This window comes from Nothobranchius furzeri, chromosome 7 (assembly GCF_043380555.1).
Source record: "Nothobranchius furzeri strain GRZ-AD chromosome 7, NfurGRZ-RIMD1, whole genome shotgun sequence".
Taxonomy (NCBI): Eukaryota; Metazoa; Chordata; class Actinopteri; order Cyprinodontiformes; family Nothobranchiidae; genus Nothobranchius; species Nothobranchius furzeri.
The window spans coordinates 62,071,575-62,096,420 of record NC_091747.1 but is presented as its reverse complement, the minus strand read 5'-3'; the positions used below and the strand labels follow the sequence as shown (position 1 = coordinate 62,096,420).

The 24,846-nt window shown below is 47.2% G+C and overlaps 2 protein-coding genes across 3 annotated transcripts in view; one reads left to right on the top strand and one right to left on the bottom strand.

Annotated features, from left to right (window-relative positions):
- Positions 1 to 17,672, top strand: part of drosha (drosha ribonuclease III) — a 287,001-nt gene extending 269,329 nt beyond the window's left edge. For both annotated transcript variants that reach the window (XM_070553472.1, XM_015955511.3), the window contains exons 30-32: positions 3,625 to 3,717; positions 4,377 to 4,423; positions 17,418 to 17,672. In XM_070553472.1, coding sequence (XP_070409573.1) covers positions 3,625 to 3,717; positions 4,377 to 4,423; positions 17,418 to 17,548 — 271 coding nt within the window. In that variant the 3' untranslated portion in view covers positions 17,549 to 17,672. The remainder of the gene's footprint in view (positions 1 to 3,624; positions 3,718 to 4,376; positions 4,424 to 17,417) is intronic.
- A 2,241-nt stretch (positions 17,673 to 19,913) lies between these two features.
- Positions 19,914 to 24,846, bottom strand: part of cdh6 (cadherin 6) — a 61,009-nt gene continuing 56,076 nt past the window's right edge. Inside the window, exons 8-12 of the mRNA XM_015955512.3 lie at positions 22,505 to 22,641; positions 21,999 to 22,120; positions 21,115 to 21,232; positions 20,798 to 21,049; positions 19,914 to 20,640 (exon numbers count right to left, since the gene is read on the bottom strand). Of these exons, the coding sequence (XP_015810998.3) occupies positions 20,138 to 20,640; positions 20,798 to 21,049; positions 21,115 to 21,232; positions 21,999 to 22,120; positions 22,505 to 22,641 (1,132 nt within the window). The 3' untranslated portion in view covers positions 19,914 to 20,137. The remainder of the gene's footprint in view (positions 20,641 to 20,797; positions 21,050 to 21,114; positions 21,233 to 21,998; positions 22,121 to 22,504; positions 22,642 to 24,846) is intronic.

The window sequence follows — 24,846 nt, the reverse complement described above, 5'->3', positions numbered from 1 at the left end:
GGGACAGCTGGCACCTGTAGCGACCGGAGCAGCTGGCACCTGTAGCGACCAGAGCAGCTAGCATCTGTAGCTACCGGAGCAGCTAGCTGTAGCTACAGCAGCAGCTAGCTGTAGCTACCGGAGCACCTAGCAGCTGTAGCTACCGGAACAGCTGGCAGCTGTAGGGACCGGAACAGCTAGCAGCTGTAGCGACCGGAACAGCTAGCAGCTTTAGCTACCAGAACAGCTAGAAGTTGCAGCTACCGGAATAGCTAGCAGCTGGAGCGACCAGAACAGCTAGCAGCTGTAGCTACCAGGACAGCTAGCAGCTGTAGCGACCCGAACAGCTAGCAGCTGTAGCGACCGGAACAGCTGGCACCTGTAGCGACCGGAGCAGCTGGCACCTGTAGCGACCAGAGCAGCTAGCATCTGTAGCTACCGGAGCAGCTAGCTGTAGCTACAGGAGCAGCTAGCTGTAGCTACCGGAGCACCTAGCAGCTGTATCTACCGGAACAGCTAGCAGCTGTAGCGACCCGAACAGCTGGCAGCTGTAGGGACCGGAACAGCTAGCAGCTGTAGCGACCGGAGCAGCTGGCAGCTGTAGCTACCGGATCAGCTAGCAGCTGTAACTACCGGATCAGCTAGCAGCTGTAACGACCGGATCAGCTAGCAGCTGTAGCGACCGGAGCAGCTGGCAGCTGTAGCTACCGGATCAGCTAGCAGCTGTAACTACCGGATCAGCTAGCAGCTGTAGCGACCGGAACAGCTAGCAGCTGTAGCGACTGGAGCAGCTGGCAGCTGTAGCTACCGGAACAGCTAGCAGCTGTATCTACCGGAACAGCTAGCAGCTTTAGCGACCCGAACAGCTGGCAGCTGTAGGGACCGGAACAGCTAGCAGCTGTAGCGACCGGAGCAGCTGGCAGCTGTAACTACCGGATCAGCTAGCAGCTGTAGCGACTGGAGCAGCTGGCAGCTGTAGCTACCGGAACAGCTAGCAGCTGTAGCGACCGGAACAGCTGGCAGCTGTAGCTACCAGAGCAGCTGGCAGCTGTAGCTACCGGAATAGCAAGCTTTAATTTTATAAATCAAACAGTGAAAGGAGTTAATTAGCATTTGGCAACAAAAACAGGTAAATAGCTGAAATACATAGAAGTGCATTCACCTTTTGTAGTTTTGTTTATTCGCTAAAACAAAGCTAGCTGCTAAAACAACTCAGTTGTTCCTTATATCATGTATTTTTCACCTTTTTAATGCTGATCAGAGCAGCTAATCCATCTATTAGAACATGGGTGTCCAATAGGAATAGGTCGATATATCGGTCGGCCGAGCTCTTTGACCGATATTTACAGTTTTTTTATACATCGGACAATACTTGTCCTTAGTAAATCCGATTTAAAGTCGGGCACATCCTCGGGCAGCCTGGTGCTGTTGCAGAAGAAAACAGCATTGCATAATAAATGATCTAAATTAACTTTGTTTAGGTGTCTGACTCAAAGTTGAGATTTAGTTTAATTCGGAGTTCAAAAACCGATTCAGCTTCAGAAAATTTGTGCATCAACTGATCTTATTAAAGACATTTTACATGAAAATACGGTGGAAAACATCTGGATGTCAGCTGATGGTGTCTCCTACACATCAGTATCCCAATAACCAGTATGGGTCGGCCTCTACCTCCTATTATATCACAGTACAGGGTAGGACTATCACTGGCATGGATTAAAAAATAATCCTACTTAATTCCTGAAGGGGGAAACTCCGGATTGCTGCTTTAACAGGTTTCGCTGGAGCAGACATGCTGGATGGCGGTCCTCCAGGACCAGGGGCGGGCACCCATGACTTAGAGCTTTATTTTTGTTGCTAAATGCTAATCACAGCTAGCTGTTTGAACTACCTAACCAGTCACACTGAATTGTTTTCCCTGAATCTAAATAATCTCACTTAAGGCTCAGAGGAGGCGAGGACATGTCTCCACATTCAGAGAAACGGATGACAAGAACAATAACTGTATTTGACGGGAAACGCGTCGGTCTTTGTGAACGTTATGAATAGCTGCGTAAAGGTCGCTGCTGTTGTGATAAATAAACATGGCCTCCGAGACCTCTCATTTGACGAGGAGTCGGGGAGCAAGTGTCACTTGATGAAACTCTTCAGAGAGCTGCCATGATGCTGCCGTGTGTTGCTATGGAAACCCTCAAACAGCCTTTTCTTAGAGGAGTGAAAAAGGAGGTCAGTCAGAGGCACAAGGGCGATTGGAAACGGAACGTTTCTGTTCACAGTGATCCAGCGTTTAGTCAGCCCCGCTCTTTGTGTTTATTTAAATGTCCTCAGCTCTCCGTTTTTGTTTTTTATTTTCTGCCTCCTCTGCCTCTGCAGTCAGAGCTCCTCTCCGGCCCGTCTGTCAACAGGAACGTGAAGGAGAAACAAATGGCTGCCCCGCGTCCCAGTGTGGCTCCTCCTCCTGACGTAGCCTGGCTTCTGCTACACCCTCGAGTGTAGTTAATACGCCCCGTCTTCATTGAGTACTCGGTAGCCACCAATAATCTGGAGCTTCTCCTTGACCCCCCTCCCCAACTCATAAGATGACCCAACCTCGTGGGTCGATAAGTCAGAGTCGTGCAACTTTTACGGCAGCTGTCGGCGTCCCAGAGGTCCTCCTGAGTTTGTTTACAAGTATCGAGGGCAGCGAAATGCCGTTCCAGCCGAGGGTGTGAGTCAGACGGGGGGTGTTAATGTACCGACCCCCCGCTAAAGGTTCCCTGGTGCATTTGTCTGGCTGATGACTGATCCACACCTCCACCCCAGCACCATCACTCCACAGTACGTCTCATCTGGTCAGGACACACCAGGGAGCCTCAAAGCAGCGCTCCCCTTTTAGGCCTCGCCTTCCATCAGCGTGACTTCTCGTCCCATCGACCCCGAGGATCAATTCCTCCTCCTCCCGTCTCCCTCTGTGTCGCCGCCGTAACTCCGGGCTCCAAACCGACGTCTTATTTACTTGCCGTGCGTTTTATTTTCCCGCTCTTTCATTCGTAAGTGAGAACGCGGCTGCATTATTGATAAAAGTGTCATAAGTGACCACGCTGCATTAAAAATGGATTGCTCTCCTGAAATCAGTCAATCGTCTGTGAATAATTTAGTCGAGTCACAGCTTGGAGCGGAGATGTTTATGCTAATGTTAGCATTTCAAACAACTGCCTGCTACATGTGTCCCTGCAGGAGAGGAGCAAGAGCTGACAGCTTGATTTTTCTTCTCGTTTTAGAGGAGGTGCATCTGTTAGTTAGAAGAGCGAGATGAGATGTCTTGGTCCCTCTTTGGTTTTTATTTGTCTTGTTTACCCCCTTCTAGAGGCACCGAGGACATGCGGGGCTATTGTCATTCGTTTATTTCAAGCTCCCTCCCTGCATGTCGCTTATTTGTTTATTTATTTTACTTCGCCAAGCGCAGCTTTGTGTATCTGGAGATGAGCGCGGGGACTCGGGGAGGCTTTAAAGTTGTCGACGCGTCCCTCAGACGCTCGTTCACAAAGTGAGCCTCTGAATCAGAGCGCTGCCCTTCAGGTGAATTCTATTTGTGCTCATCGAAGACCTGCTGTAACCTCCGCCTCCCTGAACCTCCCTGAATGCGCTCTCCTCTTGGATTTGCAGGACCTTGCAGACGGTGGGGCCCTCTCACGCCCGGACCTACACGGTGGCCGTGTATTTCAAAGGGGAGCGGATCGGCTGCGGAAAAGGCCCGAGGTGAGTAAGCTGGACACAACCGGACCGGGAGCTTTCCTCCTCAGTGCTCCGCTAATGGGCTCCAGAATAATGGCTCCACAGCGCTGACGGTGTTTATTATACCAATCAAGCTCAGTTCGATCGGGGGATGAAAACCAATCGATTCTTTATTGATTTAACATACATCTAGTTATGGAAGTGCACCCGTGAAGCCACATCACCTGGGATTTTGTTTGTGTTTTACCGCTTGGCTGCAGATCTTTTGTGTGTCATCTCTTTTTGAGAGTTGGAAGGGTCTAAAGCTGCAGCTGAGCCTTTTGGAAACCAAATCCAACAAACATCTCTCATCCCCTCCATGCACGCACACGAGGAAATCTTGAAAGCTCTAAGCTGGCGATAAGTTTGTCCCCTCTGCAGAGCCTCTGACAGCTCAGTGTTTTTGTATTTACATGATTTAGGCTAGCAGCTACCTCCACGGTGGCGTTCAGGAGGGATGGAGAGCCTCAGGCGGGGCCCGGCTCAGAGCCGCGTGCACCTGTGATTGTTACAGAAACTCGTGCATTTATCACTTTTTGATAATCCGCTCAATATTAGGGCTGGTTTTTTTTCTGTTTTTGACAGAATTTTGAAAAGGCACATCTTGAATACGCTAAAATCCTTTTCTTTGTCTCCTAATCCAGCATCCAGCAGGCTGAAATGGGAGCTGCGATGGATGCGCTGGAAAAATGTGAGTTCAACACACCCAGCACCGTGCAAAAGTCTTCAACCGCTTCTGTTTAGCATAACAGCCCGACTTTCCCGTGTGTGAAACTGTTCCTAACGCGGTGCTGGAGGCCTGCTGGTGTTGTAGCTTCACTGCTGCTCATCAAACCGCCCAGAGAAATAAAAAACATGGTGATTTTTTAACCCTTTAACTGGCAGGTCAGCAGCTCGGTAGGAATAAACTAAAAAAAAAGCACGTCTGACTTTAAAGCCTCCAGATGGAGCATCAGGATTAGCACCTTCATCACAAACCTCCCAAATCCAGTCCGAGACATATCTGCTGCCCCCTAGTGGAGGACCTACAGGATGATTATGTAGTTGTTATATTAACAATTAGACAATTAATAGTTCAGCTTTTCTTTAAATGAATAATTATGGTTTCATATCTGCAGCACTAACTGGAGACAATAAAGGTTAAACAGGATTATCCTACTTTAACGTTGCCTTAATATCAGTTTTATTAATAATACACTACATTAAACCCTTACTGACTTTAACCCCGATCAGGAGTCGCGTGTCCCTCTGAGGACTAAGGCTCTCCTGATGTTTCACGGCTCTGTAAACTAAACTGAATCATCGTTAATGTACACAACAATAATATCTGTAAGTTATAATAATGAAATCCAACAATTCTCATTCAAACTCTCCTGGGACGTAATTTTTTCCTGTTAGTCCGGGTTTGATTTGGAAACGGAGACTCGGTTCTTCTCCAGCAGCAGTTTTGGGTCAGAGGATCCTCCGCGTGAGCCGTTCTGTTTTACGTTTTGTGTTTTCCGTGGATTTTGCTGAAGAAATACAACAACGTGTGTTTTTTATGAGGAGCTGCTGCTAACGGAGTCCAGTTGTCCGTTAGAGAGTCGTTACAAACATCCGGCTGCTTAGGAGGACAACGTGAATGGCTCCTAGACTTTTGCACAGCACCATAAACACTTTTACACTTAAAAGTGTGTGTGTGTGTGTGTGCGTTAGCCTGAGGCGGTACAGTGTGCAGGATGGTTGGCAGAGATGCGCGGCCGGAGCAGCCGGTTGGCTGTGACATATAGGAGGTCTGGCTGTTTGAAGTGTTCGCCCAGAGCAACGGCACCCGGCCCAGAAAGCCAAGCGTCCTCCACCGCGTCAGTCAGGATGCTTCTGTCCAGACCCACGCGCGCGGCTTTGAAACATGCTGGTGTGCTCCGGAGCCCTTTTCACTAACGAGAGCGAGGCGTCGCGCCCTGATCGACTCATGTGCTCAGAGCTCCTCTTCACATTTGAAGGAGAGCACCTGATGTGTCCCCGATGCGCCGCTTTTTCATCTTCTTATTGTCTTTTCATCAACCGGCACTTAAGGAGGATAGATGGTGGGTTTTATAACGTCTCATTCACTGCCAAGTAAAAACACAGTTACAGGCCTCTCAGAGACGCGCTGTGTGTGTGTGTGTGTGTGTGTGTGTGTGTGTGTGTGTGTGTGTGTTCGTTCAGGGGTATTATTCTGGACCAGACTCACTTGCTATCTGTGTGACGACTTCATTAATCAAACGTGGAGTTTGTTCTTTACTTGGCCTATTATGTGGAGGTTTGGTGTGAACAGGCTGGTGGAGCCGGCCACGGGCAGGAAGGTCACGCTTTGGTCTCATCCTGCTTTAAATGAGGCCTCCAGCCACTTGTGATTGATTCTGTTTGTGAATCAGGCTTTCCATGAAACATTAGCGTCGGGCTGTTCTAATCTAAAGCACCTCTCTGTCTGCTCCTGGCTTGGTTCCTCCTCCCGTCTCACCTCCCTCCCTCCCTATCAGGGGCGTAGTTCAGTGCACACACTCCATCTCCGGTGTCTTCCTCCCTCCTTTAATGCCTCCCGTTTCCTCTCCCCAGTGTACTCCTCTGTCACCAAGATTGATAGATGCTCATTGCTAGTAAATGAACATTTCCCCTCTCATAAATTGCTGTTTCATGTGACTAGATTAGCGGTGCCTTTTAAAAGGTCAGTTAATTTAAAATCATCTCTCCTAGTGCTCCCTTGTTCGTTGCAAAATGCCTCCAGTTGAGCAGCTTTGTTTGACTTTGTGTTCTCGTTTAATTTAAATCCACCGCTTTACCCGTCAGGCAGACGGACGCTCCTCCACCCCGTCGTCTTCACGTGGGATTTGTGATTCGGACCCAGCTTCACGCCTTCAGCCTGAAAATAAAATAAAACTAAATCTTAAGATTTCTTAACTGAGTTGTAAGGTACATTTTGCAACCGCTGACTGACAGTAGCTTGATTTTATATCAGCTGAGACTAAATGTCTACATGGGGCTGTAGAAACTGTGAAGGTTGTGTAAGAACAACAGAAATGTTAAAGCTGCTGCCAGTGGCTCATTAAAGACACCACTGCACACATAAGATGCTCATCAGGGTCGCCATAGCAACCACATCCAGATAGTAAACTTAATGAGACGCTTCCTCTTTAGAATATTTAGAGCTAAGATGTTGAAACGCGGGCTCTCTGGACTCTGGGGGACCCGAGAGGACACAGATATCTACAGTCTGATGTACAAGTTTCATGGATGGTATAAAAAAAAAAAGGGCCCAAGTACAGATTTTTTTATCAAAGGTTAAAGGTTGAATGCGGAACAGGAACAACAACGTGCGTGGAGGTTTCCAGCCGACGGGATGCCAGGTTTGCTGCCAACACGTGAATGTTTTATTTGGGTCCATCAGTAATTGGCTTCACCGCGACTCGCTCTGGCTTTAGGTCTTTTATGGTCGCTCCTCTTCTCAGAAGGATAACCACATCTTCTGGGCTCAGGAGGAGCTGCTTGACTTGCCGAGTCCGCAGCTCAGCGGCTGTTTGGCAACCCGCAATGGTGCCCTCTACTGGCTGGTGGATGTAAACATGAACCCGTCGTCAAAATTAAAAAATAGCTTTTAAAGGAAATGCTGCACGTTCATCCTGCACGCCTCTAAACACCCGGGGAGTTTTTATTTATTTATTATTGTTAAAATGTTCCACATTCAACTTTTAAATCTGCTAAAACCATCGAGGTTAAACTGGGATTGGGTAAAAACCCTCAAACATCTCCCAACACCACTTCAGTCACGTCCAGTCCGGCTTCCTCTGACCCAGTTAAACTCTGAAAGGTGTTTCTGCCGTGAAGCTAAAGTAGATTTCCAGGTTGGGACTGGGATCCTACAGGAATGCAAATCTCCTTGGAGCGAGTCCCAATGTTACGGGGGGCGGAGCCTACAACCGAGGTCGTTAATGAATTCAAACGGGAGAGCATGAAACTAAAGAACAGCAAACCGGATTAATGGAAATGTCTTTTTCCTGCATAAATATTTTAGTTAATGGGTCTGTGGGTGGAGGCGGGGTCATGCACAAACATTACGGTAATGGTCAGCATAATCTTCTATAGGGGGCGGGGCTTACCTGATGTTTTACTAAAATCTCACTGATGTTTTTATTGATTGTTTTGCCACAAACACTTTGTGCAAACGGCTCCTGATGAAATCCCAGCTTGTGACGTAAAACCTGCGCCAGCTTTGCTGAAAGCTGCAGGAAGTCAAACGGACAAAAAGCAGGTTGCTCAGCTAAAAATTACACCGAGCCCCCTGAAAGCACGCAGATCGACTTTTGTATGCCGGCACACCAACATGTCCCCACGTGAGCGGATCAGCCATCTTCTGCGATGAAACCTGCAAGAGTTTAGAGTCCCAGCTTCACGAGCTCAGTCCTGGACACAGCTCTTTCAATGACGCTGAAGCTGCTAGTGGAAGATGATGAATGGCTCGTCCATACATTGGTAGGAAATGCTAAATGTTGTGGTTCAAAGGCAACAAAGACACCAAACTGCTGTTAACAGCCGGCGGTGAAGAAAGATCCCCTGCTGTCTCTCCTCATGTCGCCTCCATCTGGAGGAGAAATAAAGAACATTTGAACACGCTGCAAAGACGTCAACTTGATCATACAATCTACATCTGCCAGGACCAATATTCCACGGATGAAAACAGAATCTTCAACAAAGAAAAGTTTACAGCTTTTTATTTCTGTTCGTTCCTTTGTTTGGGTGTAGCTCGCTGAGTTTAGGCCACGCTTGTGCTTCTGGTGAGCATAAATGACACGCTAACAGTTCAATATTCAATTCAATTCAAAAATACTTTATTAATCCCAGAGGGAAATTGATTCATGTATAATATATATTAATAATAATACATTTTATTTCAACAGCGCCTTTCTGAACACTCAAGGACACTTTACAGAGATAAAATACACAACAATAAAAGATAAAACAGCATAAAACAAACAGACAGATTGGAGCAAAGAGAGTAACTATTGGAACAGGTGGGTTTTGAGTCTGGTTTTAAAGAGAGTGAGGGAGTCAATGTTACGGAGGTCAGGAGGGAGGGAGTTCCAGAGCTGGGGAGCAGAGCGACTGAAGGCCCTGCTCCCCATAGTGACCAGACGGAAAGGTGGGACAGAGAGGTGCATAGAGGAGGAGGACCTGAGGGAACGGGTGGAGGTTGAAGGATGAAGGAGGTCTGAGAGGTACGGTGGAGCTAGGTTATGGATGGCTTTGAATGTATATAGCAGAATTTTGAATTGGATTCTGGAAGTGACTGGGAGCCAGTGGAGCTGCTGAAGAACAGGGGTGATGTGGTGGATGGAGGGAGTTCTGGAAATGATGCGGGCTGCCGAGTTCTGGAGAAGTTGGAGTTTATGTAGGGATTTGTGAGGAAGAGCGGAGAGAAGAGCGTTGCAGTAGTCAATACGGGAAGTGATGAGGCTGTGGACAAGGATGGTGACCGAGTGAGTAGTGAGGGAGGGGCTAGGCGGTTAATGTTACGTAGATGGAAGTAGGCAGACCGGGTAATATTGTTTATGTGGGACTGGAAGGATAGTGAGGAGTCGAGGATGACACCCACACTCTTGACCTGAGGGGAGGGGGAAACTAAGGAGTTGTCGACAGGAAGTGTAAAGCTGTGGATTTTGGATAGTAAAGATTTAGTGCCGACAAGTAACATTTCTGTTTTATCACTGTTGAGTTTGAGAACGTTTGATGTGAACCAGTCTTTGATTTCAGATAAACAATTATATATACATTTATATATTGATGGTTTCTGGCCTCGCAGGCGTTTAGGCTTCCGTAGAAATAGTTGGAGATGGAATAATCATTGTTGAAATCATGTTTGAGTGGCAGGATTGTTGCCAGGTCTGTAGCATCTAGTGGCCTAAACTACAAACTTCAACACTTCTGGGTCTTCGGGCTCACACAGGATCCCTTCAGTCTGTCCTCAAAGCAAACCAAGGGCCTCTCATCCCTGCTGGGAACTGGGAACGCACTCTACCGTTTGGGCCAGCGTTTAAAACTAATGCCAACTTTTTATTTCGTATTTGAAACGAGACAGAATTCCTGGTGAATAAATAGCTCTCAGCTGGTTTTACACCCAGTTTGGTTCCCGTGTCTATGAATCAAACCAACGTCTAACCGTGTTTGTGTTTTCTAAATCCAACAACCACAGTTGACTCCCAGCGGTTAAAGATCTCACCTCATGTGCCTTGCTAAGAGTCTACGACGAGGATGAGACTTAGCTACGACTTTCACCAAATTTCTGTAAAACTAACCAACTTTTAACCGTGTTCGCTAAAGCGGGTTAGCTGTGGCGGCCATCTTAACGCTGGTTGACTCCAGTAGTTAGTCCATTGTTGACACAGACAAACCAACAATGGTTAACTAGTCTAATCTGTTTAGTCAACTAAAATTGTCCCAGTAGTCTGCTTGTTTTGATCCTTCTGGGCTTCCGTAGCAGACCACTGATGTTCTTACACATGAATTACTAATGAAAACACAAAGATGTGACTGTAAAAGAAACAAAAACACAAGTTATTAATATTCTGGTGACACATGTGATGAGTGATAACCCAGGAGGTTTCGCTCTGGGACTTTTAAACTTCCAGTCTGGTTCTGAGAACAAATTAGTGTCTGATATTAACAGAAACGGATACGGTCTGATTAACACCATCCCTTACAAACATGCTCGTGTCTTCTTTAATTAAAGCAGAATAGATGGCTAATTTTTTAATTTTATCCATGTTTTGAGTCCTGATTGTGGAGCAGGAACGTCGCCGAGGATATTTTATGTCTTTTATTCCATTCTCAAACATTGTTTAGTGGAAATCAGCAGGCAAGGCCAGTCGGCGAGGTTCAGACCAGCTTCTGAAGGATTTGCGCGTCTCCTGACCGTGAGTTTGTATAATGAGACTTGAGCTGCAGAACCTCCAAACACATCAGCTCCTATCGGAGCCGCGTTGTCTCCTGTGTGATTGTCAAGGGCCGCGCTTCATTTGTTCACATAGCAAGACTAATCAAGGACATTAGCCCCGGTGTCATGTAATTCATCATTGATTGTCTTATTGGCCCTCGGTGCGGGACTGGCTACACCATCACTTCTCTTGTATAACAGCCCTACCTTGTGTTACTCTCTGATCGAACCCCCCCCCCCCCCCCCCCCCCCCCCACACACACACACACACGCGTGTGCAACATGATCCAGTTCCATGTTTTTTTAAAGCCTCCCTGAGTATCAGCAGCACTTTGAGCAGGACTGAACTTTTGGGTTCTGCTGCCGAGATCTTCAGCGGTGCCGGAGACGGCGTATCCGCAGGTCCTTAAAAAGTCCTAAATTTGCTTTTCCATATTTAAGGCCTTAAAAATCCTTAAAGATTACAAATAATCCTTAAATACAGTTTCCAAAGGTCTTAAATCACCAAAGACCCAATAAACAAGATTATTTAATTTCTATAAAATTTTCATGAATGTCTAGTTAGTATTCAGCGTTTTTTGTGTACGATGTTGGCGTAAGCGGAACCGTACACATTCAGTTGGTTGTGAAAGGGGGCTGTTTTTAGATGAGCACGTTAGCTGGTTAAGCTAGTGGGAGCTTGCACCATGGAGAAGTGCAAGTTTAATGGTAACTGGATGGCTAATCCTACGTTCGCTACATGGTTAGCTACATGAGGCTGGAAATTATAGCTTAAATGTAATTTTTAAAAATTGCTTAAATTTTTTCAAAGTGGCCTTAAAAAAGGTCTTAAAAAGTCTTAAATTTGGCTCCCTTAAACCTGCAGATACCCTGCGGAGAGGTGAAGACACGCGGCTGTGTTGGCTCAGACAGCTCGGAGCTCATTAAAGACACCAAAGCCCCCACCACACACGTCTGGGGCCATCCCGCCGGTGGTTCACGTTTTGCTTTTTGATGGTTCCTGACAGTCTCCTGCCTGCATCCGTCTAGGCAGAATTAAATGTTAACCAAGGCCCAGACTGGGGGGGAGCATGAGTGCAAACAAATCGAGCTGAGAGCAGCCAGGTAGGCTAGTGAAGTCAGTGAGAAGAAGGAAGGAAGGAGTTTCTCAGGCTCCCACGGCTCCGTGCACCATTAGGTCCGAGGCACCATCAAATATACATGGAAACGGCATAACCATTTATCATTTATCCTCTCAGAAGGAATGCTTTTGTATCTGGCTGTAGGACTCAGCTGTCACTTCTCCCTCAGCTTCCTTGCAGCTGCTTGTTTCCCAAACAAAACAATATGTGTTGAATAAGAGGAGCCTGCATGGCTTGTTGCTGTAGGGGAACTAAACTCTTTCCTCGGCTTTCTCCGAACCCCTTAATCTCCAGAGAAAAGCATCCAGCGGATAAAGGGAAAGTAAAGCGCAGTATACAACGTCTCTATTCAGTGGCTTGAGGGTGTTGTTTGCTCTCTGACGTGGCGGGAAAATCCCTTCATCAGTACGATTACTCAGGCGCTCTATTGGTCCTTTGAGTTCCAGGTGATAGACCGAGCCGACCGCTGCAGTTGCCTCACTCCTCTGTCTAAAGACTGAATGCATTAACAAAAGGACACGGCTTTTAAAGAAACTACCTCTTATCAGAAATTTCACATCCAGTCGATGCATTTCAGCACAACGGGACACAGCGCCCCCCGCTGTCCGACTCCTAGACACGGCCCAAAACCAGATCCGGGCTTTAGACGTAGAGAAGATTTATATGGTTACAGATTTGTTCTGCCTTTGTTTTTTCTACATTTATCAAGAGACGAGAATATTTTAAACCAACCTTACGTTACTAGAAAAGGTACCCCTCCCAAAAAAAGTCTAAGACTACCAGGTTATCTGTAATGGAGTTCAGCTACACCCAGTCCTGTAGAACGTTATAGAACCTGCTTGACCACACGACGATGACTGAACGATTTCAAAAATCAACACAATGTGCCTCGCCCTAAAGAAATTCAAGAACAACATCCAGAGATCTGCACGAGGTTCCTCTGGAGTCAAACATGGTGGTGGCAGTATGATGGTGTGGAGCTGCTGTGCTTCTTCAGGACCTGGACCACTCGCCATACCCGATAGAAACATGGATTCCGCTCTCTAGCGGAACATCCTGAAGGAGAACGTCTGATTTTTGGCCATTCCTGCTGGAAAACCCTCAAACGGGGCTGAATTCTGACGCTTCTGTCGAGAAGAGCAGGGACAGGCTCCTCTAGTTGGTGCCTCCACTGGTTTGTGGGTTGAACTTAAGCAATGAAACCCAAACTTAGGAAACCTGTAAGGAATGCAGCACCGTGCCAGGAACAGAAACGGTAGGAGTGCCAGGTCTGTGGCGTGTTCCTGAACACGCTAACAGAAGGTGATCAGTATGCAAAGTGAGGCGCTCTTCAGTGGAAGGATTTCTCCAGACCGTCGAACAGCTGAGAAGTCTCCAAACGCCCCGCGATGCCCAACAGCCTCTAATCCAACGCCTCGTGTGTTCTGGTGCAGCCGTATTCTTGTGGATTGCTCCGTGCTGCATGTTAAACAACGCAAACAGCCAGAGCTGCTCTGCTTTTCCTTCGGAGTGGGTTCTTCTCCGGTCGTCTCACAGGAACAAGACCTGGTGATTTCCATATTTTAACTCCAATATGTGGTTTTCCCTCTGAGGCCTTATTGAAGGAGAGATGTGTTTTTTATTATTTTTCTTTTGATCCTTCTCCTGTTTTAATGGAATTCTGCTGTTATCACACACTTTCTTTCTCTGTTGCTTTAATGACAAATTAGAGGAGCGCACTCTCTGCACGACTCAGATGCATATTATATGGAAATGGGGCTTTTTGGCGCCGTTTCACATACCATAGGAGGAGGCCCTTGAATGTTGAATACATGAACAGCAAACCACTATATGGTGCTTGTGAAAATTCTGTTAGAAAGAAGCATTTTTCTCAAGCCTAGGCTTCACGATTCAGACCTTTAACGCACAGAAATACCTCGGAGCACCAGCTGGCGTCTCCCAGTTGTTTGTTACGGTTTGAAAGCCGATAGAATAAGAGAAAATGCCGATTTAGAGCTTCATTGTGGTAAACCCTCGCTAATCAATTATTTTAATTTTAAAAATGTTTAAAAAGTAAACAGAAACTTTTATGCTTTGGATTTTTAAATGAGCGAGAAAGAAGCTTCTTTGAGAACGTAGAACTAGCCGGATGACGTGTAGATGGACAAAGTCCTCCCGACTCCAGATAAAACATGAGGTGAATCAGAAGATGGTGCTGGAAGAGATCAGAGTCGTATTTTCTGTGTTTTTGTTTCCCTGATCTAACGAATCTGAGCAGCTCGAATGGTTCATTCAGTCATCTAGAACCGTCACAATCTCGTGTTCGTTTTCAAGCTGTTCAGTTTCCAAACGAAGCGTGCAGACGAAACATTAAAATGTGTGTTTCTGTCGGCGTTTCGGTCTCAGAGACACACAAAATTCTTTAAAAACGGATAAATTTGCTTTTAGATGGAACACCGGTGGTGTTCTGGTGCTGAATATATGAGTGTGTGACGAGTGGAGGGCTCAGGGAAGCGCGGCGGTTCGGTGAGAAGTTTTTATTTAAATGCAACAGAACTACTTAGATTTATTTATTTTGTTCTTATTTTTTACCTCCACCATGTATTTCTAACTATACTATGTTAGAACGTTACGAGACATAAACGTGTTTATTTGCTATCACAGCCTCAGGTTTTTCCTCGTTTCTCTTCTAGCGTTATGTGCAGTTATTCTGGTGTTTGTGGACGTTTTAGACTCGGCAGCGTGATTAGAGAGAAGAATCAGCAACTAGAGTCAAAGGAGACATTGATGTATTTATAAAATCAGTAGAAAACACGCCCGTGTGGCCGGTCGCTGGTGAGCACCTCTTCCTATAAACGTGTTTTAACCTCTTCATTACTCTTTGTCCTTTTGATCAAGGTCGTCCATGAGAACGAGACCAGAGACGCATTTGTTTTCTTGTATTTATGCAACAGATCAGTCCTTTATAATCACATCACACACACACACACACACATGCACACACACACATGCACACACACACACACACTTGTGTAAGAAAGGCAGTGAGACTGTAATTTGCACTTAGTTTGCATGGTCGTGACTTGTGACTGGAAAAACTGCACAGTCAAATGAGAGGCTCAGTGATTGGACACGACCCACTGGGCGGGGGGGGGGGGGGGGGGGGGGGCTAAATAGATTCACTAAAGTAAACACTTAAATACTTGTGCACTCACAACTAAAGGAAGTCAGATCCAACCGGGCGAGACCTCAGTGCTCGTTTGTGGGAAAACCGTGTCGATAACTAACTGGCTTTAAACCAGCATGACCTTTGACCCAAGCACAAAAGTTTCACACTGAGACTTGCGGGCGCCCTGCTTCTCTTTGGGACGGAGAAGAATGCGTTGAAGCGGGCTGACTTGTGCCACGTGCTGACTAGCGCCTTAGGTGTTTACTCTAAATAATAATAATACTCTGAAATGTTATTCAGTGTTAATCAGGAATTCTGAATATTTAGCGTCATACAGGATAATTAATGTCTTACATGCTAATGGTATTTAGCGACGCTACGTTGCGGTACATGCTTCCCCTCTAGACGGTGCTTCAGGTAGAAACGCTTTAGTGGCTCCACGCCGCTCAGCTCCGCCTCCTACAGGACCTCCATGACTCGTCTGGATGATGCAGTTTTCATCGTTCCCCAAAAGGACTGTTGAGGATTAAAATCCTCGTCGTTATTTGTTAAAAGCCTTCGTCTTGTTTTGGGAAGCCGATGTGACGCGTTGCTTTGTGGGTTTTTCTGATGTCTCTGGTTTATTTTGTTGTCTGGACTAAGATGCTGACAGCCTCATGAATGTTTTCTGATTAATGAGAATATTTCCCGGACAGACTCAGGTCCTCTCTGCTTTATCCTTCTTTTAATCAGATAAATTCTTCATTTTTTGACTTAACACCAACTCAGAACCACTTAACGTTTCCTCGGCTTTCTTACTGTTTTTCTCTCAATTAAAAACCAGCGAATGAAGCATTCCTCCTCAGAGCGTTGCTTCGTTGTGTTTGTGGTGAAGTTGTGAGTACGGCGTTAATGTGGCTCCATCTCACTTTGAGACGGAACAAGCTGCTTTAAGAGACCAGCTGCCGTTTGCCTGCCGCTTGCCAGGCGTTTCTCTCTGTTATCCAACATGATTCAGACCTTCTGAGGAGCCGCTGAACTCTGAAGCTCAGAGCTGTTGCTTCTGTTCATTAAAACCTGACATTTTGGAGACTTTCTGGTGACGGCGTCTCTCCACCTAACTGACCGCCACTTTTCCAACACTTCATTTCCCTTTTTGTGTCTCTGATCATTACTGTGCTGCAGTTAGCCCTTTAGCACGTCCTCTTGAGGACGCTGCCCCCGCATCCCACCACCTAATGAGAACTGGAGCGTGCGACAAATTCAGGAACCTTTCTCTTGTTTGATGCGTTTTGAGTCGGGTTGGGGCTCCTCTCCGTGCCGCCACCCGTCTTAACCTCTCAACGGTTTCCCGTGGTGGTTTCTATTTGTCGTTTCCTCTCAGACTCGTAATCAGATCAGATTTGGAGAAATTGGCTTCAGCCGAGTTGGCAACAAACAGGAAACCCAAATTCAGGCTTTCAGAACTTTTCTTTTGGAAACTAATAGCTGATGAAGCCAAGGCGGCACTCGCGTTTCTTCAGCGTTCGAGAGCCAAAAGCAGCATTTGTCCATTTTGAAACGAGGTCTGGAAATGAACGGTGCTGTAGGCGAGACAATAAACTTTTACAGATTGAAAACTACAGAAACAAAACGGTTATTTTACTGTGAAAGCACCCCCCCCCCCCCCCAAACATTCTGCTGTTTTTCCTTTACGATCGAACTAAGTTCAGCATCAGTAAGTTTCTGAGTAAATAGAACATTTTTTACTGATGAGCTTGTTTATTCGTTGGTTTTATGTTTGTCAGTCAGAATCTCTTACACAGAGGTCAGCGCCAGTAGCTAGTCCTCCTGCCTCAGGGTTAGAGCCGATTCACTCAACCAAGCACCCGCTAACCTCCAAAGGCTTCTGTTAGCTCATCGGCTCAGAGTTTGATGGGTGTCGGTCGTCTGTCCCCACCGTCAATAACTCGATGTCGGCTCCAGCTCTATATTTTCTGGGAGTGACGAGATGCGTGACCTGACCAAGATGGCCTCGGAAGCGCCCAAGCCCTTCACAACCTAGGGCTGACGGCACCGATTTTCTGTCCTTCTCACATTTAGAGCCGTGACCTCTAACCTTAGCCAGCTGAGGCCTGCAGAGCTTTAGATGTTCTGGGTTCCTCTAAAACGAGGCCTGGTGTGTTTGTTTTCGAGGTCGTCTAGCGTTCGGGTACGTTGACGTGACTTCTGCTTCCGTTCTGGGAGGAGCTGAACTCGGGCTTTCGTTTGAACATCCTGTTATCTTGAATCTGATTGTTTTTAATCTCCTTCATCTTTTTATTAGAGTTGTTTACGTGTAATTATCAGATCTGGGAGTCGCTGGGCTGAAACCGAAAGTCCTGATTAAAATCTCGCTATTAATAAAAGGAAAACACGCCGCTGTGCTTTACCTGGTTTGACCACAGAAGCAACCTGTAATTTAAGTTCCTCTCCTCGTTTGACCCCGCCTCCGTCTGTCCTCCCCACACAGATAACTTCCCACAGATGGCTCATCAGAAGCGCTTCATCGAGCGGAAATACAGGCAGGAGCTGAAGGAGATGAGGCGGGAGCGGGAGCGCCAGGAGAAGGATACGGACGAGGTGGAGGAGGACAGGAAGTGACCTGACCCGAGCCAATCAGGAGGCGAGTTAGAACCTGGTTGTTATTCAGCTGGATTATCTGTAAAGGCGCATCTTTAAAGAATTGGATTATAAATGTGTAATAAACGCTGCAGTTAAGCATAAATCTACTTGTTTTATTCGCTTTTCATCTGAAACACTAAAGAGACTCGATTCTTCTCAGCATCTGCCACTCATCCTCCCCCCCAAAACCTGATTGGCTGTCTAACAGATCTTAATTATAGATTGTCTAATTAACAATTTCCTGTGCTCAGTAGCCTCTGGATCCAGCTATTTAACAACAGCAGACGTATTAATAACTATCTGTCACAGGCTTCTGTACTGAGATGCAGCAGATACGTACCTGTGAGGAGGCGGCGGCCGCCTTCACACCAAAGTTTTTATGCTAAACTTGAAGAACGAGGAACCGTCAGAGGAAGATTTTAAACATGTTTAATCGTGTCATATAAATATTCAGTACAAAATCTCACGGTTTACAAAGCAGAGTGAAGGTCCTCGTTTCTACGCAACTACTCCGCCACATTCCCACCAACAACCACGGATCAGCTGAGTCCGAAGCCCTCGACACACACACACAGAAAAAACAACCCAAAGGGAGATGGCTGAGCTCGGACCTTAACACCGATCAGAAACAGCTGCTGTTCTCATGGGCCAACCAGAACCGTCCTACCTGAATCAGACGCTGCTCACTGCTCACGTGGAAAACCGGTAGGGTTAGCACACGCAGATATCCACCAAACACCGTTTATCAGTGAAACAGAAATAAGACTAGATTTGTTCTAAAATGAGAGATTTTCCATTAGCAGCCTGAATATTTATTTAAAAATTAACGGATTAGGGGGGGGGTGTCTGTACGCACACGACTCATGAACCCAGCACCTCTGCATGTGACGCCGGTCTAGCTAGAGCTAGCATGTTAGCCCTTTAGCACACTTTTGTTTTAGCCAAAAGCTGTGGATTTTATAAAGTTAGCTTCTGATTATTGACCTTAAACTGATACATGCTAACTGCTAATGTTCTAGCTAGCTGTTAGCATCGCCATTCTGTTGAGGTCGTACTCGCTGATGCACCGTTAAGCTTACATCTGCGATCAGACCCCACTGGTGTGTGTGTAGCTCAGGTTGTGTTCGGCTGTTCGCTCAGTCGCCAGGCCTGGCTAATCGCTTGCAGATCAGTAGCTGATTTCATTAGGTCTTAGCTCCAGCCCTGGTGTTTCGTACTCTTATTGCCTTCTGGCAGCCGAGGGTTTCAAACCCATTAAACGCTGATGAAAGGAACACGGCAGCGGTCTGCAACGGCCACTCGCACAGCGGGAGCTCCGTCAGCAAAGCTAATAAACAAAATAAGAGGAGGACGCGTGTGTACGACAGTCACTCTATAATCAGCCGGCTTGTTTAATGGCCTGCACCATTACTGATGGAGAGACTAATGTGGCTCTGTGGCAATTATGCCTTTGTGTTGTTATTTCTGTTCCAAATGTCTGACAAATGTCAGCCTCCTCACAGGTTGGCCTTTTGTTAAAGTGAGGGCAGCGCCTGCTGTAGCTGCCGTGGGTTTTCACGCCGTCCTCTCGCCTTCCCAAAGCTTTCTACACAAATTCAGGCCTTCGACTCATTTTGCTTAAGCGATGTTTTCGCTTCGTTTTCTAAATCACATTTAAAACAAACGGCGCTCTGACCTTCTCGCAAAGCCGAGGACAATCTTCTGGGTTTAAAAGCCTTAATTCGGCTCCGCTCAAAGGTCAGGTGCCCCTCGATAAGCATCTTTATGGAAGAGGCCGGCGGTCCCGCAGGAAATCAGCTGTGTAAAGCCGGAACGTTTGGTTTGGCTTCGGCGTGGAATACGGCGCCTGTAATGAGGAGCAGGGGCCCGTGGGAGGCGAATACTGGTGGTGTTTTTGGCACATTTCTGTTACGGAGCTGCTGCTTTCTACATTCTGGGTGGGTCAGGCCCCCTCAGGACCAAACATCATGTAGAAGTAAAACATGGAGAGGAACATGATAAAAAAACAGTGTTTGGACTTGTTTTCCAGAAAAGTCTTAAAAAGGTCCGCTTTCGTTAGATCGGTGAATCTGAGCTCGTTCTCCTCAGGAAGGAGCTATTTGGTATTTCAGGTCCAACGGTCCTCCGTCAGAACGCAGGTGGAGATTTCAGAAGTCAGACCAAACTGTACAGCGTATTGTTTCGTTTTACCGTACGTACACAAGCTAAGATAGAACTCACAATATGCGGCATGACTTTAGTCCCAGAAACACTGAAAATACGTCGGCGGATCTGTTGGTTTACAAAACTGCAGAGAGAGCGAGCGTCCGCCACAGGCAGCTTTGGAAAAAACAAACCAGAAGAATTCTGTCGGGATATATTTGGGACCGCTTCGGATCTGGTTTACACACAAAAAAACGAAAGTCTTACTGCGTCCCAGCGAAAACTCAACTAACACTGACTGGACACACAAAGCCTACATCTGGTCACCGGAGGGATGACGGGAAGGCGGTGAGGGAGCTTCGTCTCGTCTCGGCCCGCCACGCGTCCGCCAGAACTGTCCCAAAGTTGAAACGCTCCTCGTCTGCGTTAGGAATCCCTGTCGCTGTCGTCCCCCCCATACATGTCCGCTAGTTTCTTAAAGCGCGGCCCCCACTCGCTCAGGTAGTTGTAGTCCTGGTCTCCCTCGGTGGTCACAGACTCCAGCGAGCTGAGGGACTCGGCAACAGAGCCGTTGCCCTCGTAGGCGTAGGTCGCCAAGGAGTCGTAAGGCGGCGCCGTCGGGTCGCTGTCGTTCTCCTGGAGCCTCTGATTGATGAAGTCTCTGACGTCCCCGTTGTTGTCCCGGCTCGGGGGCAGAACGGGACGCCTTACCGGCGGGTAGAAGGTCTCGGGGATGATGTCTCTCCTCTGTTTGCTGTCCTCGATGGCCTCCGGGTTCCGCAGCGTTCCGATATCAAAGGCCTGCGTGTCCTCCTCTCCTCCCCCCTCGTCGTTGTAGCTGACGACGTTGTCTCTGACGTCCTCTTTGGAGATGATCAGAGGCTCCTTCTTCCTCTGCCTCCTCAGGGCGGCGAACAGCACCACAATTACTGCAGGAGAACAAAGACAACAAACGGGAGACGTTGTGAAGGCCGCTGTCCGTCCGCGGGGGGGTGCTGACGTTTGTAGAACAGAATCTGGTTCCACAAAGATGCATCTGCAGCAGCTCAACAACGCCGATTCACGTAAACAACCCCCTGAACTCACTGAGCAGAATGATGACGCAGAGTAAGATGGCCACCAGGGCTCCGGTGCTAAGCCCCACCCTCGCCGTCAGCGCCTCGGGGTTGCACAGCTTCATGTTGCCCTCGCGGTCGCACGTGCACACCCTGATGGTGAGTGTGCTGGTGCTGCTCTGCATGGGATACTCTCCATCGGAGATGACCACAGGAACGTGGTAGACGCTCTTCTGGAGGCTGTTGTAGCTGCTCCTCCGGGTCAGGATCCAGGCCGTGTTATCTGGGAACAGATCCAGAACCGGTTAGCACCTGGTCCGGGTTCACACACGGTTCTGCTTCGGTTACCTTTGTTATCGCGGACGGAGAAGTTTGCCTTCCCAGCAGCCTCTGGTGCCAGACTGAAGGTGAAGCGATGTCCTCCGAGGGGCTCGTCGGGGTCGGTGGCGCTGACCGTCTGGATCCTCTGGAGAATAAAACACAACTTTTCATTCTGACCCGGTTTCTTTCCTTAAAGCCTGAAGGGGAATTCCTTCATGAGTTTTCCAGGTTGGGAGCATTGTTATGAAAGTAGATGTGCCGGAATGTTTCCAGAACCAAACTGATAAAGTCACGAGTGTCAAGAGTTTATCCTCGGCATCGCTCGTGGAAGAAGGAATAAACTCCTTTCATCCTTTCTACTGTTTTGTTTTCTTTTTGTCAAAACTGAATAATCAGAGCTGGCTCAACCATCACCTCCAGCCCTGCTGCGGGGGGGGGGGGGGGGGGGGGCTCGGTTTATCTGCAGGACCATCCATCATCCAGAAACGGCCTGAAGATATCCAACAAAGCCTCTTTCTTATCGGACCTGCAGGGAACAGTGTCCTGATTCACAAGGTCGTCCTGAGAGTCAAGACTCCGCCCACAATATTCTGAAAGGCGTTTGATGTTTAGGTCAGCGCTGCCCCGCTGACCTTTGACCTCTCAGCTCATTAGGACAAAAATGCTGATAAGGAGCAGTTTGAGGCAGTGACTTCAGCTGACCTCGGTGGCGAGGTTACAGAGGAATGGGCGGGGCCTAAGTAGGAGGAGCCATTGTAAAATCATCTTTTTATCAGTTCCGCCTCAGCCAGAGATGCAGCTTAAAAACACGAGTTACAGATTCTCTGAGGTCAGCTAATTGGACGGATAATCCCTAACGTGGAGGTCCAGATGAAACCATGGCGATGGCTTTATGGCGTGTCAGAACTGACCTGATTAGCCTTGGCGTTCTCGCACACGAACGTCTCGTAATTGGTGGCAAATGTCGGAGCGTTGTCGTTGACGTCCAGCACTCTGATGTAGACGGGCACGCGGCTCATCAGGCGCGGGTTGTCTGGAAAACACAAAGGTGGACACGGTGACTTCACATGACTAATTATGAGTCTACCCAGAGCACGTGAGCCGCTTGGCCCGCGTTTCCGGGCAAACTAATTACAAACAAACAAACAAACAAACAGCTCGTTAAGGAGAGAATCAAGCTGCTTCTGTCTGTAATCTGTTAAGACATCCTAAATAGGATTTTAATGTGAAATCTCTGCACAAGTTTGAAGTTTTATTGACAGAAAACAAGAAACAGGAAGTTAATTAGAGAGGATTAAAGATGAGAGGAAAAAATAATTTTATCAGGCTTAAAACTAGAAATAAACGAAAACTGCATAAAAACAACTGAAGCTGTGGAGTGGCTCACAGCTGGAGCGTCTTCAGAAAGCAGACTTACTGAACTCCGTGGCGATGACGGAGATGTTGTGCCAGGCGCTCTCCTCCCGGTCCAGGTCTCGGAGCGTGAACACCGACCCGTTTCCTGCGTGGATGTTGAAGACCCGGTCCATGTCCGTACGCCGGTCGATGGTGTACCTGCACAGGAGCACATCTGTGATGGGACATGATCCACCTGATGCCTTCCTGACACCTGAGGATGTCCTAAACTAGACACCGTAGCTCCGGCACCAGGATGAGGGCCGATTTCAAGCTCTACAGATGGTAAATCGGTCCCAGTTACTGCAGAAGGTCTGGGAGGCCAGTTTTGATGTGCTCTAACAACTCTTTTTTTTTTATGAGGAAACGAAAAGCCTCTGCTCTGGGATCTTTTCCATCAAGAAACGTTACCCTGACTCAGAACTTAAAGAGCAAGTCACCCCCAAATCACAATTTTTTGCTGATAAACTACATAAATGTGTGTCTAATCGTGCTGCAGACACGTGTAGTCCATAGTTTTGCACTTTAGTGCGTTTTAGTTACAATTTAAATTTTCTGCCTGAAACTGTCGGGTAAAACCTCTGCACTGCGTTTGAATTTAAATCTGCCATCGCTATCGGCTAAGAGGTACCCTAGAATGTTAGCTGGTACCATATGATGTCACAATGTCGTTGTGAGCCTGTGAGTGTGTGTGTTTTTGTTAGCGGCTCCGCCCTCTCGGTCTGCTAGGTAACAGCATTTGTTGCATTTTTCAAACAGGAAGTGGGAGCGGAGTAAGACTCTGGTAGGGGGTGACTTGCTCTTTAAAGAGAGACAGGTTGTCCGTCTCCTGCTGGAACACAAAAGGAACACCAGTTGTGTTTTCTCTGCTTCCCAGACGACTCGGATGCATCCGTGTGATTAATGGACTAACAGGCATCCCGAGGGCCGGTGTAAGAGGCGGGCGACCCCCCCCCCAGCCATCCTCGCTGCGACTCTAACCTCGTTAAATCTGCGTCAGACGTGGGATTTACTGATTGCTTTTCTAAGAACCGCTATGATTCAGCCGGCCGGGTCAAACCCCACCACCACCGGTTACTGAGGTGGAGATAACGGAGCGCTGCTGTCAGCAGCCGGCTGTGATGCTCTGGGTCCTTCTGGTGGTTGATCCCTCATGGAGGATCAGGATCCGGGACTTTGGAGCGTTTTTTCTCTAAACATCAACTAAACCTAAAGTTAAATCATAATTTATCAGGATAAAATGTGAGTTTTAGCTCCAGGAAGAAATAATCTCAGATTTCTGTTGATTTACTCTAAAATTACCTGAAGTTACATCAGAAATAAAAACTTTGGTTCTTGGCCTCAAACAAACTTCTGCTTTCAACTCATTCATCTCACATTTTTCTGAGTCTTGAGTCACGTCTGATGGAGAAAACGCCCTCCAAACACATTTGACACACCTGAATCTACAGTCAGGTCCATAAATATTGGGACATGGACACAATGCTAACATAATTGGCTCTATACACCACAGTGGATATCAAATGAAACGAACAAGATGTGCTTTAACTGCAGACTGTCGGCTGTTATTTGAGGGTGTTTACATCCAAATCAGGTGAACGTGTAGGAATTACAACGTTTGCATATGTGTCTCCCACTTGTTAAGGGACCAAAAGTAACGGGACAATTGGCTTCTCACCTGCTCCATAGCCAGGTGTGTGTTATTCCCTCATTATTGTGTGTGTGTGCGTGTGTGTGTGCGTGCGTGTGCTAATAAAGTCAGAATCTTCCTGATCCCGGGCCGCCTGCAGCCCTCCTCCTCCACAGAGCTGTAAATGCCAGAGGGAAGCTTCCTCCTTGATGACGGCCGATAAAAGAGAATGATATCATATTTGACACCTGCAGTAAAGCGCTGGAACTTCAACCTTGAGAGCCGACTCCCTCAGCGCCTCGTAAAATGAAAAAGTCTGCGACAAAGAGGAGGTGCAGCCTCGCACCTCTCCTCCACCACTCCCGTTTATGGGAGCGCTTGCACAATTAAGCTCCAGCTTTAACCAAAACCTACTTTAATTCAACCTTTTAACTCAGTTTCAGCATCATAACCAACTTTACATGGTAAATCTGACGGGAACAAAAACGAGCTTTTATCAGAAAAATCTCATTTTGGTGGCAGGTGTTCTAATCCTGTGTAAATCTGAGAAAAATAAACTTTGAGGTTTAATCTCATCCTGATTGACAAATGACTCAGATTTCTGTATAACTATTAAAAAACAAATATTTAAATTTGGGACTAACTTCCTGTCATTTTTCTAACCCTGGATGGTTTTTAATGAACGAGATATTAAACGGCGAATTGAATATGGCCGCCAACAAAAATGGCTACAA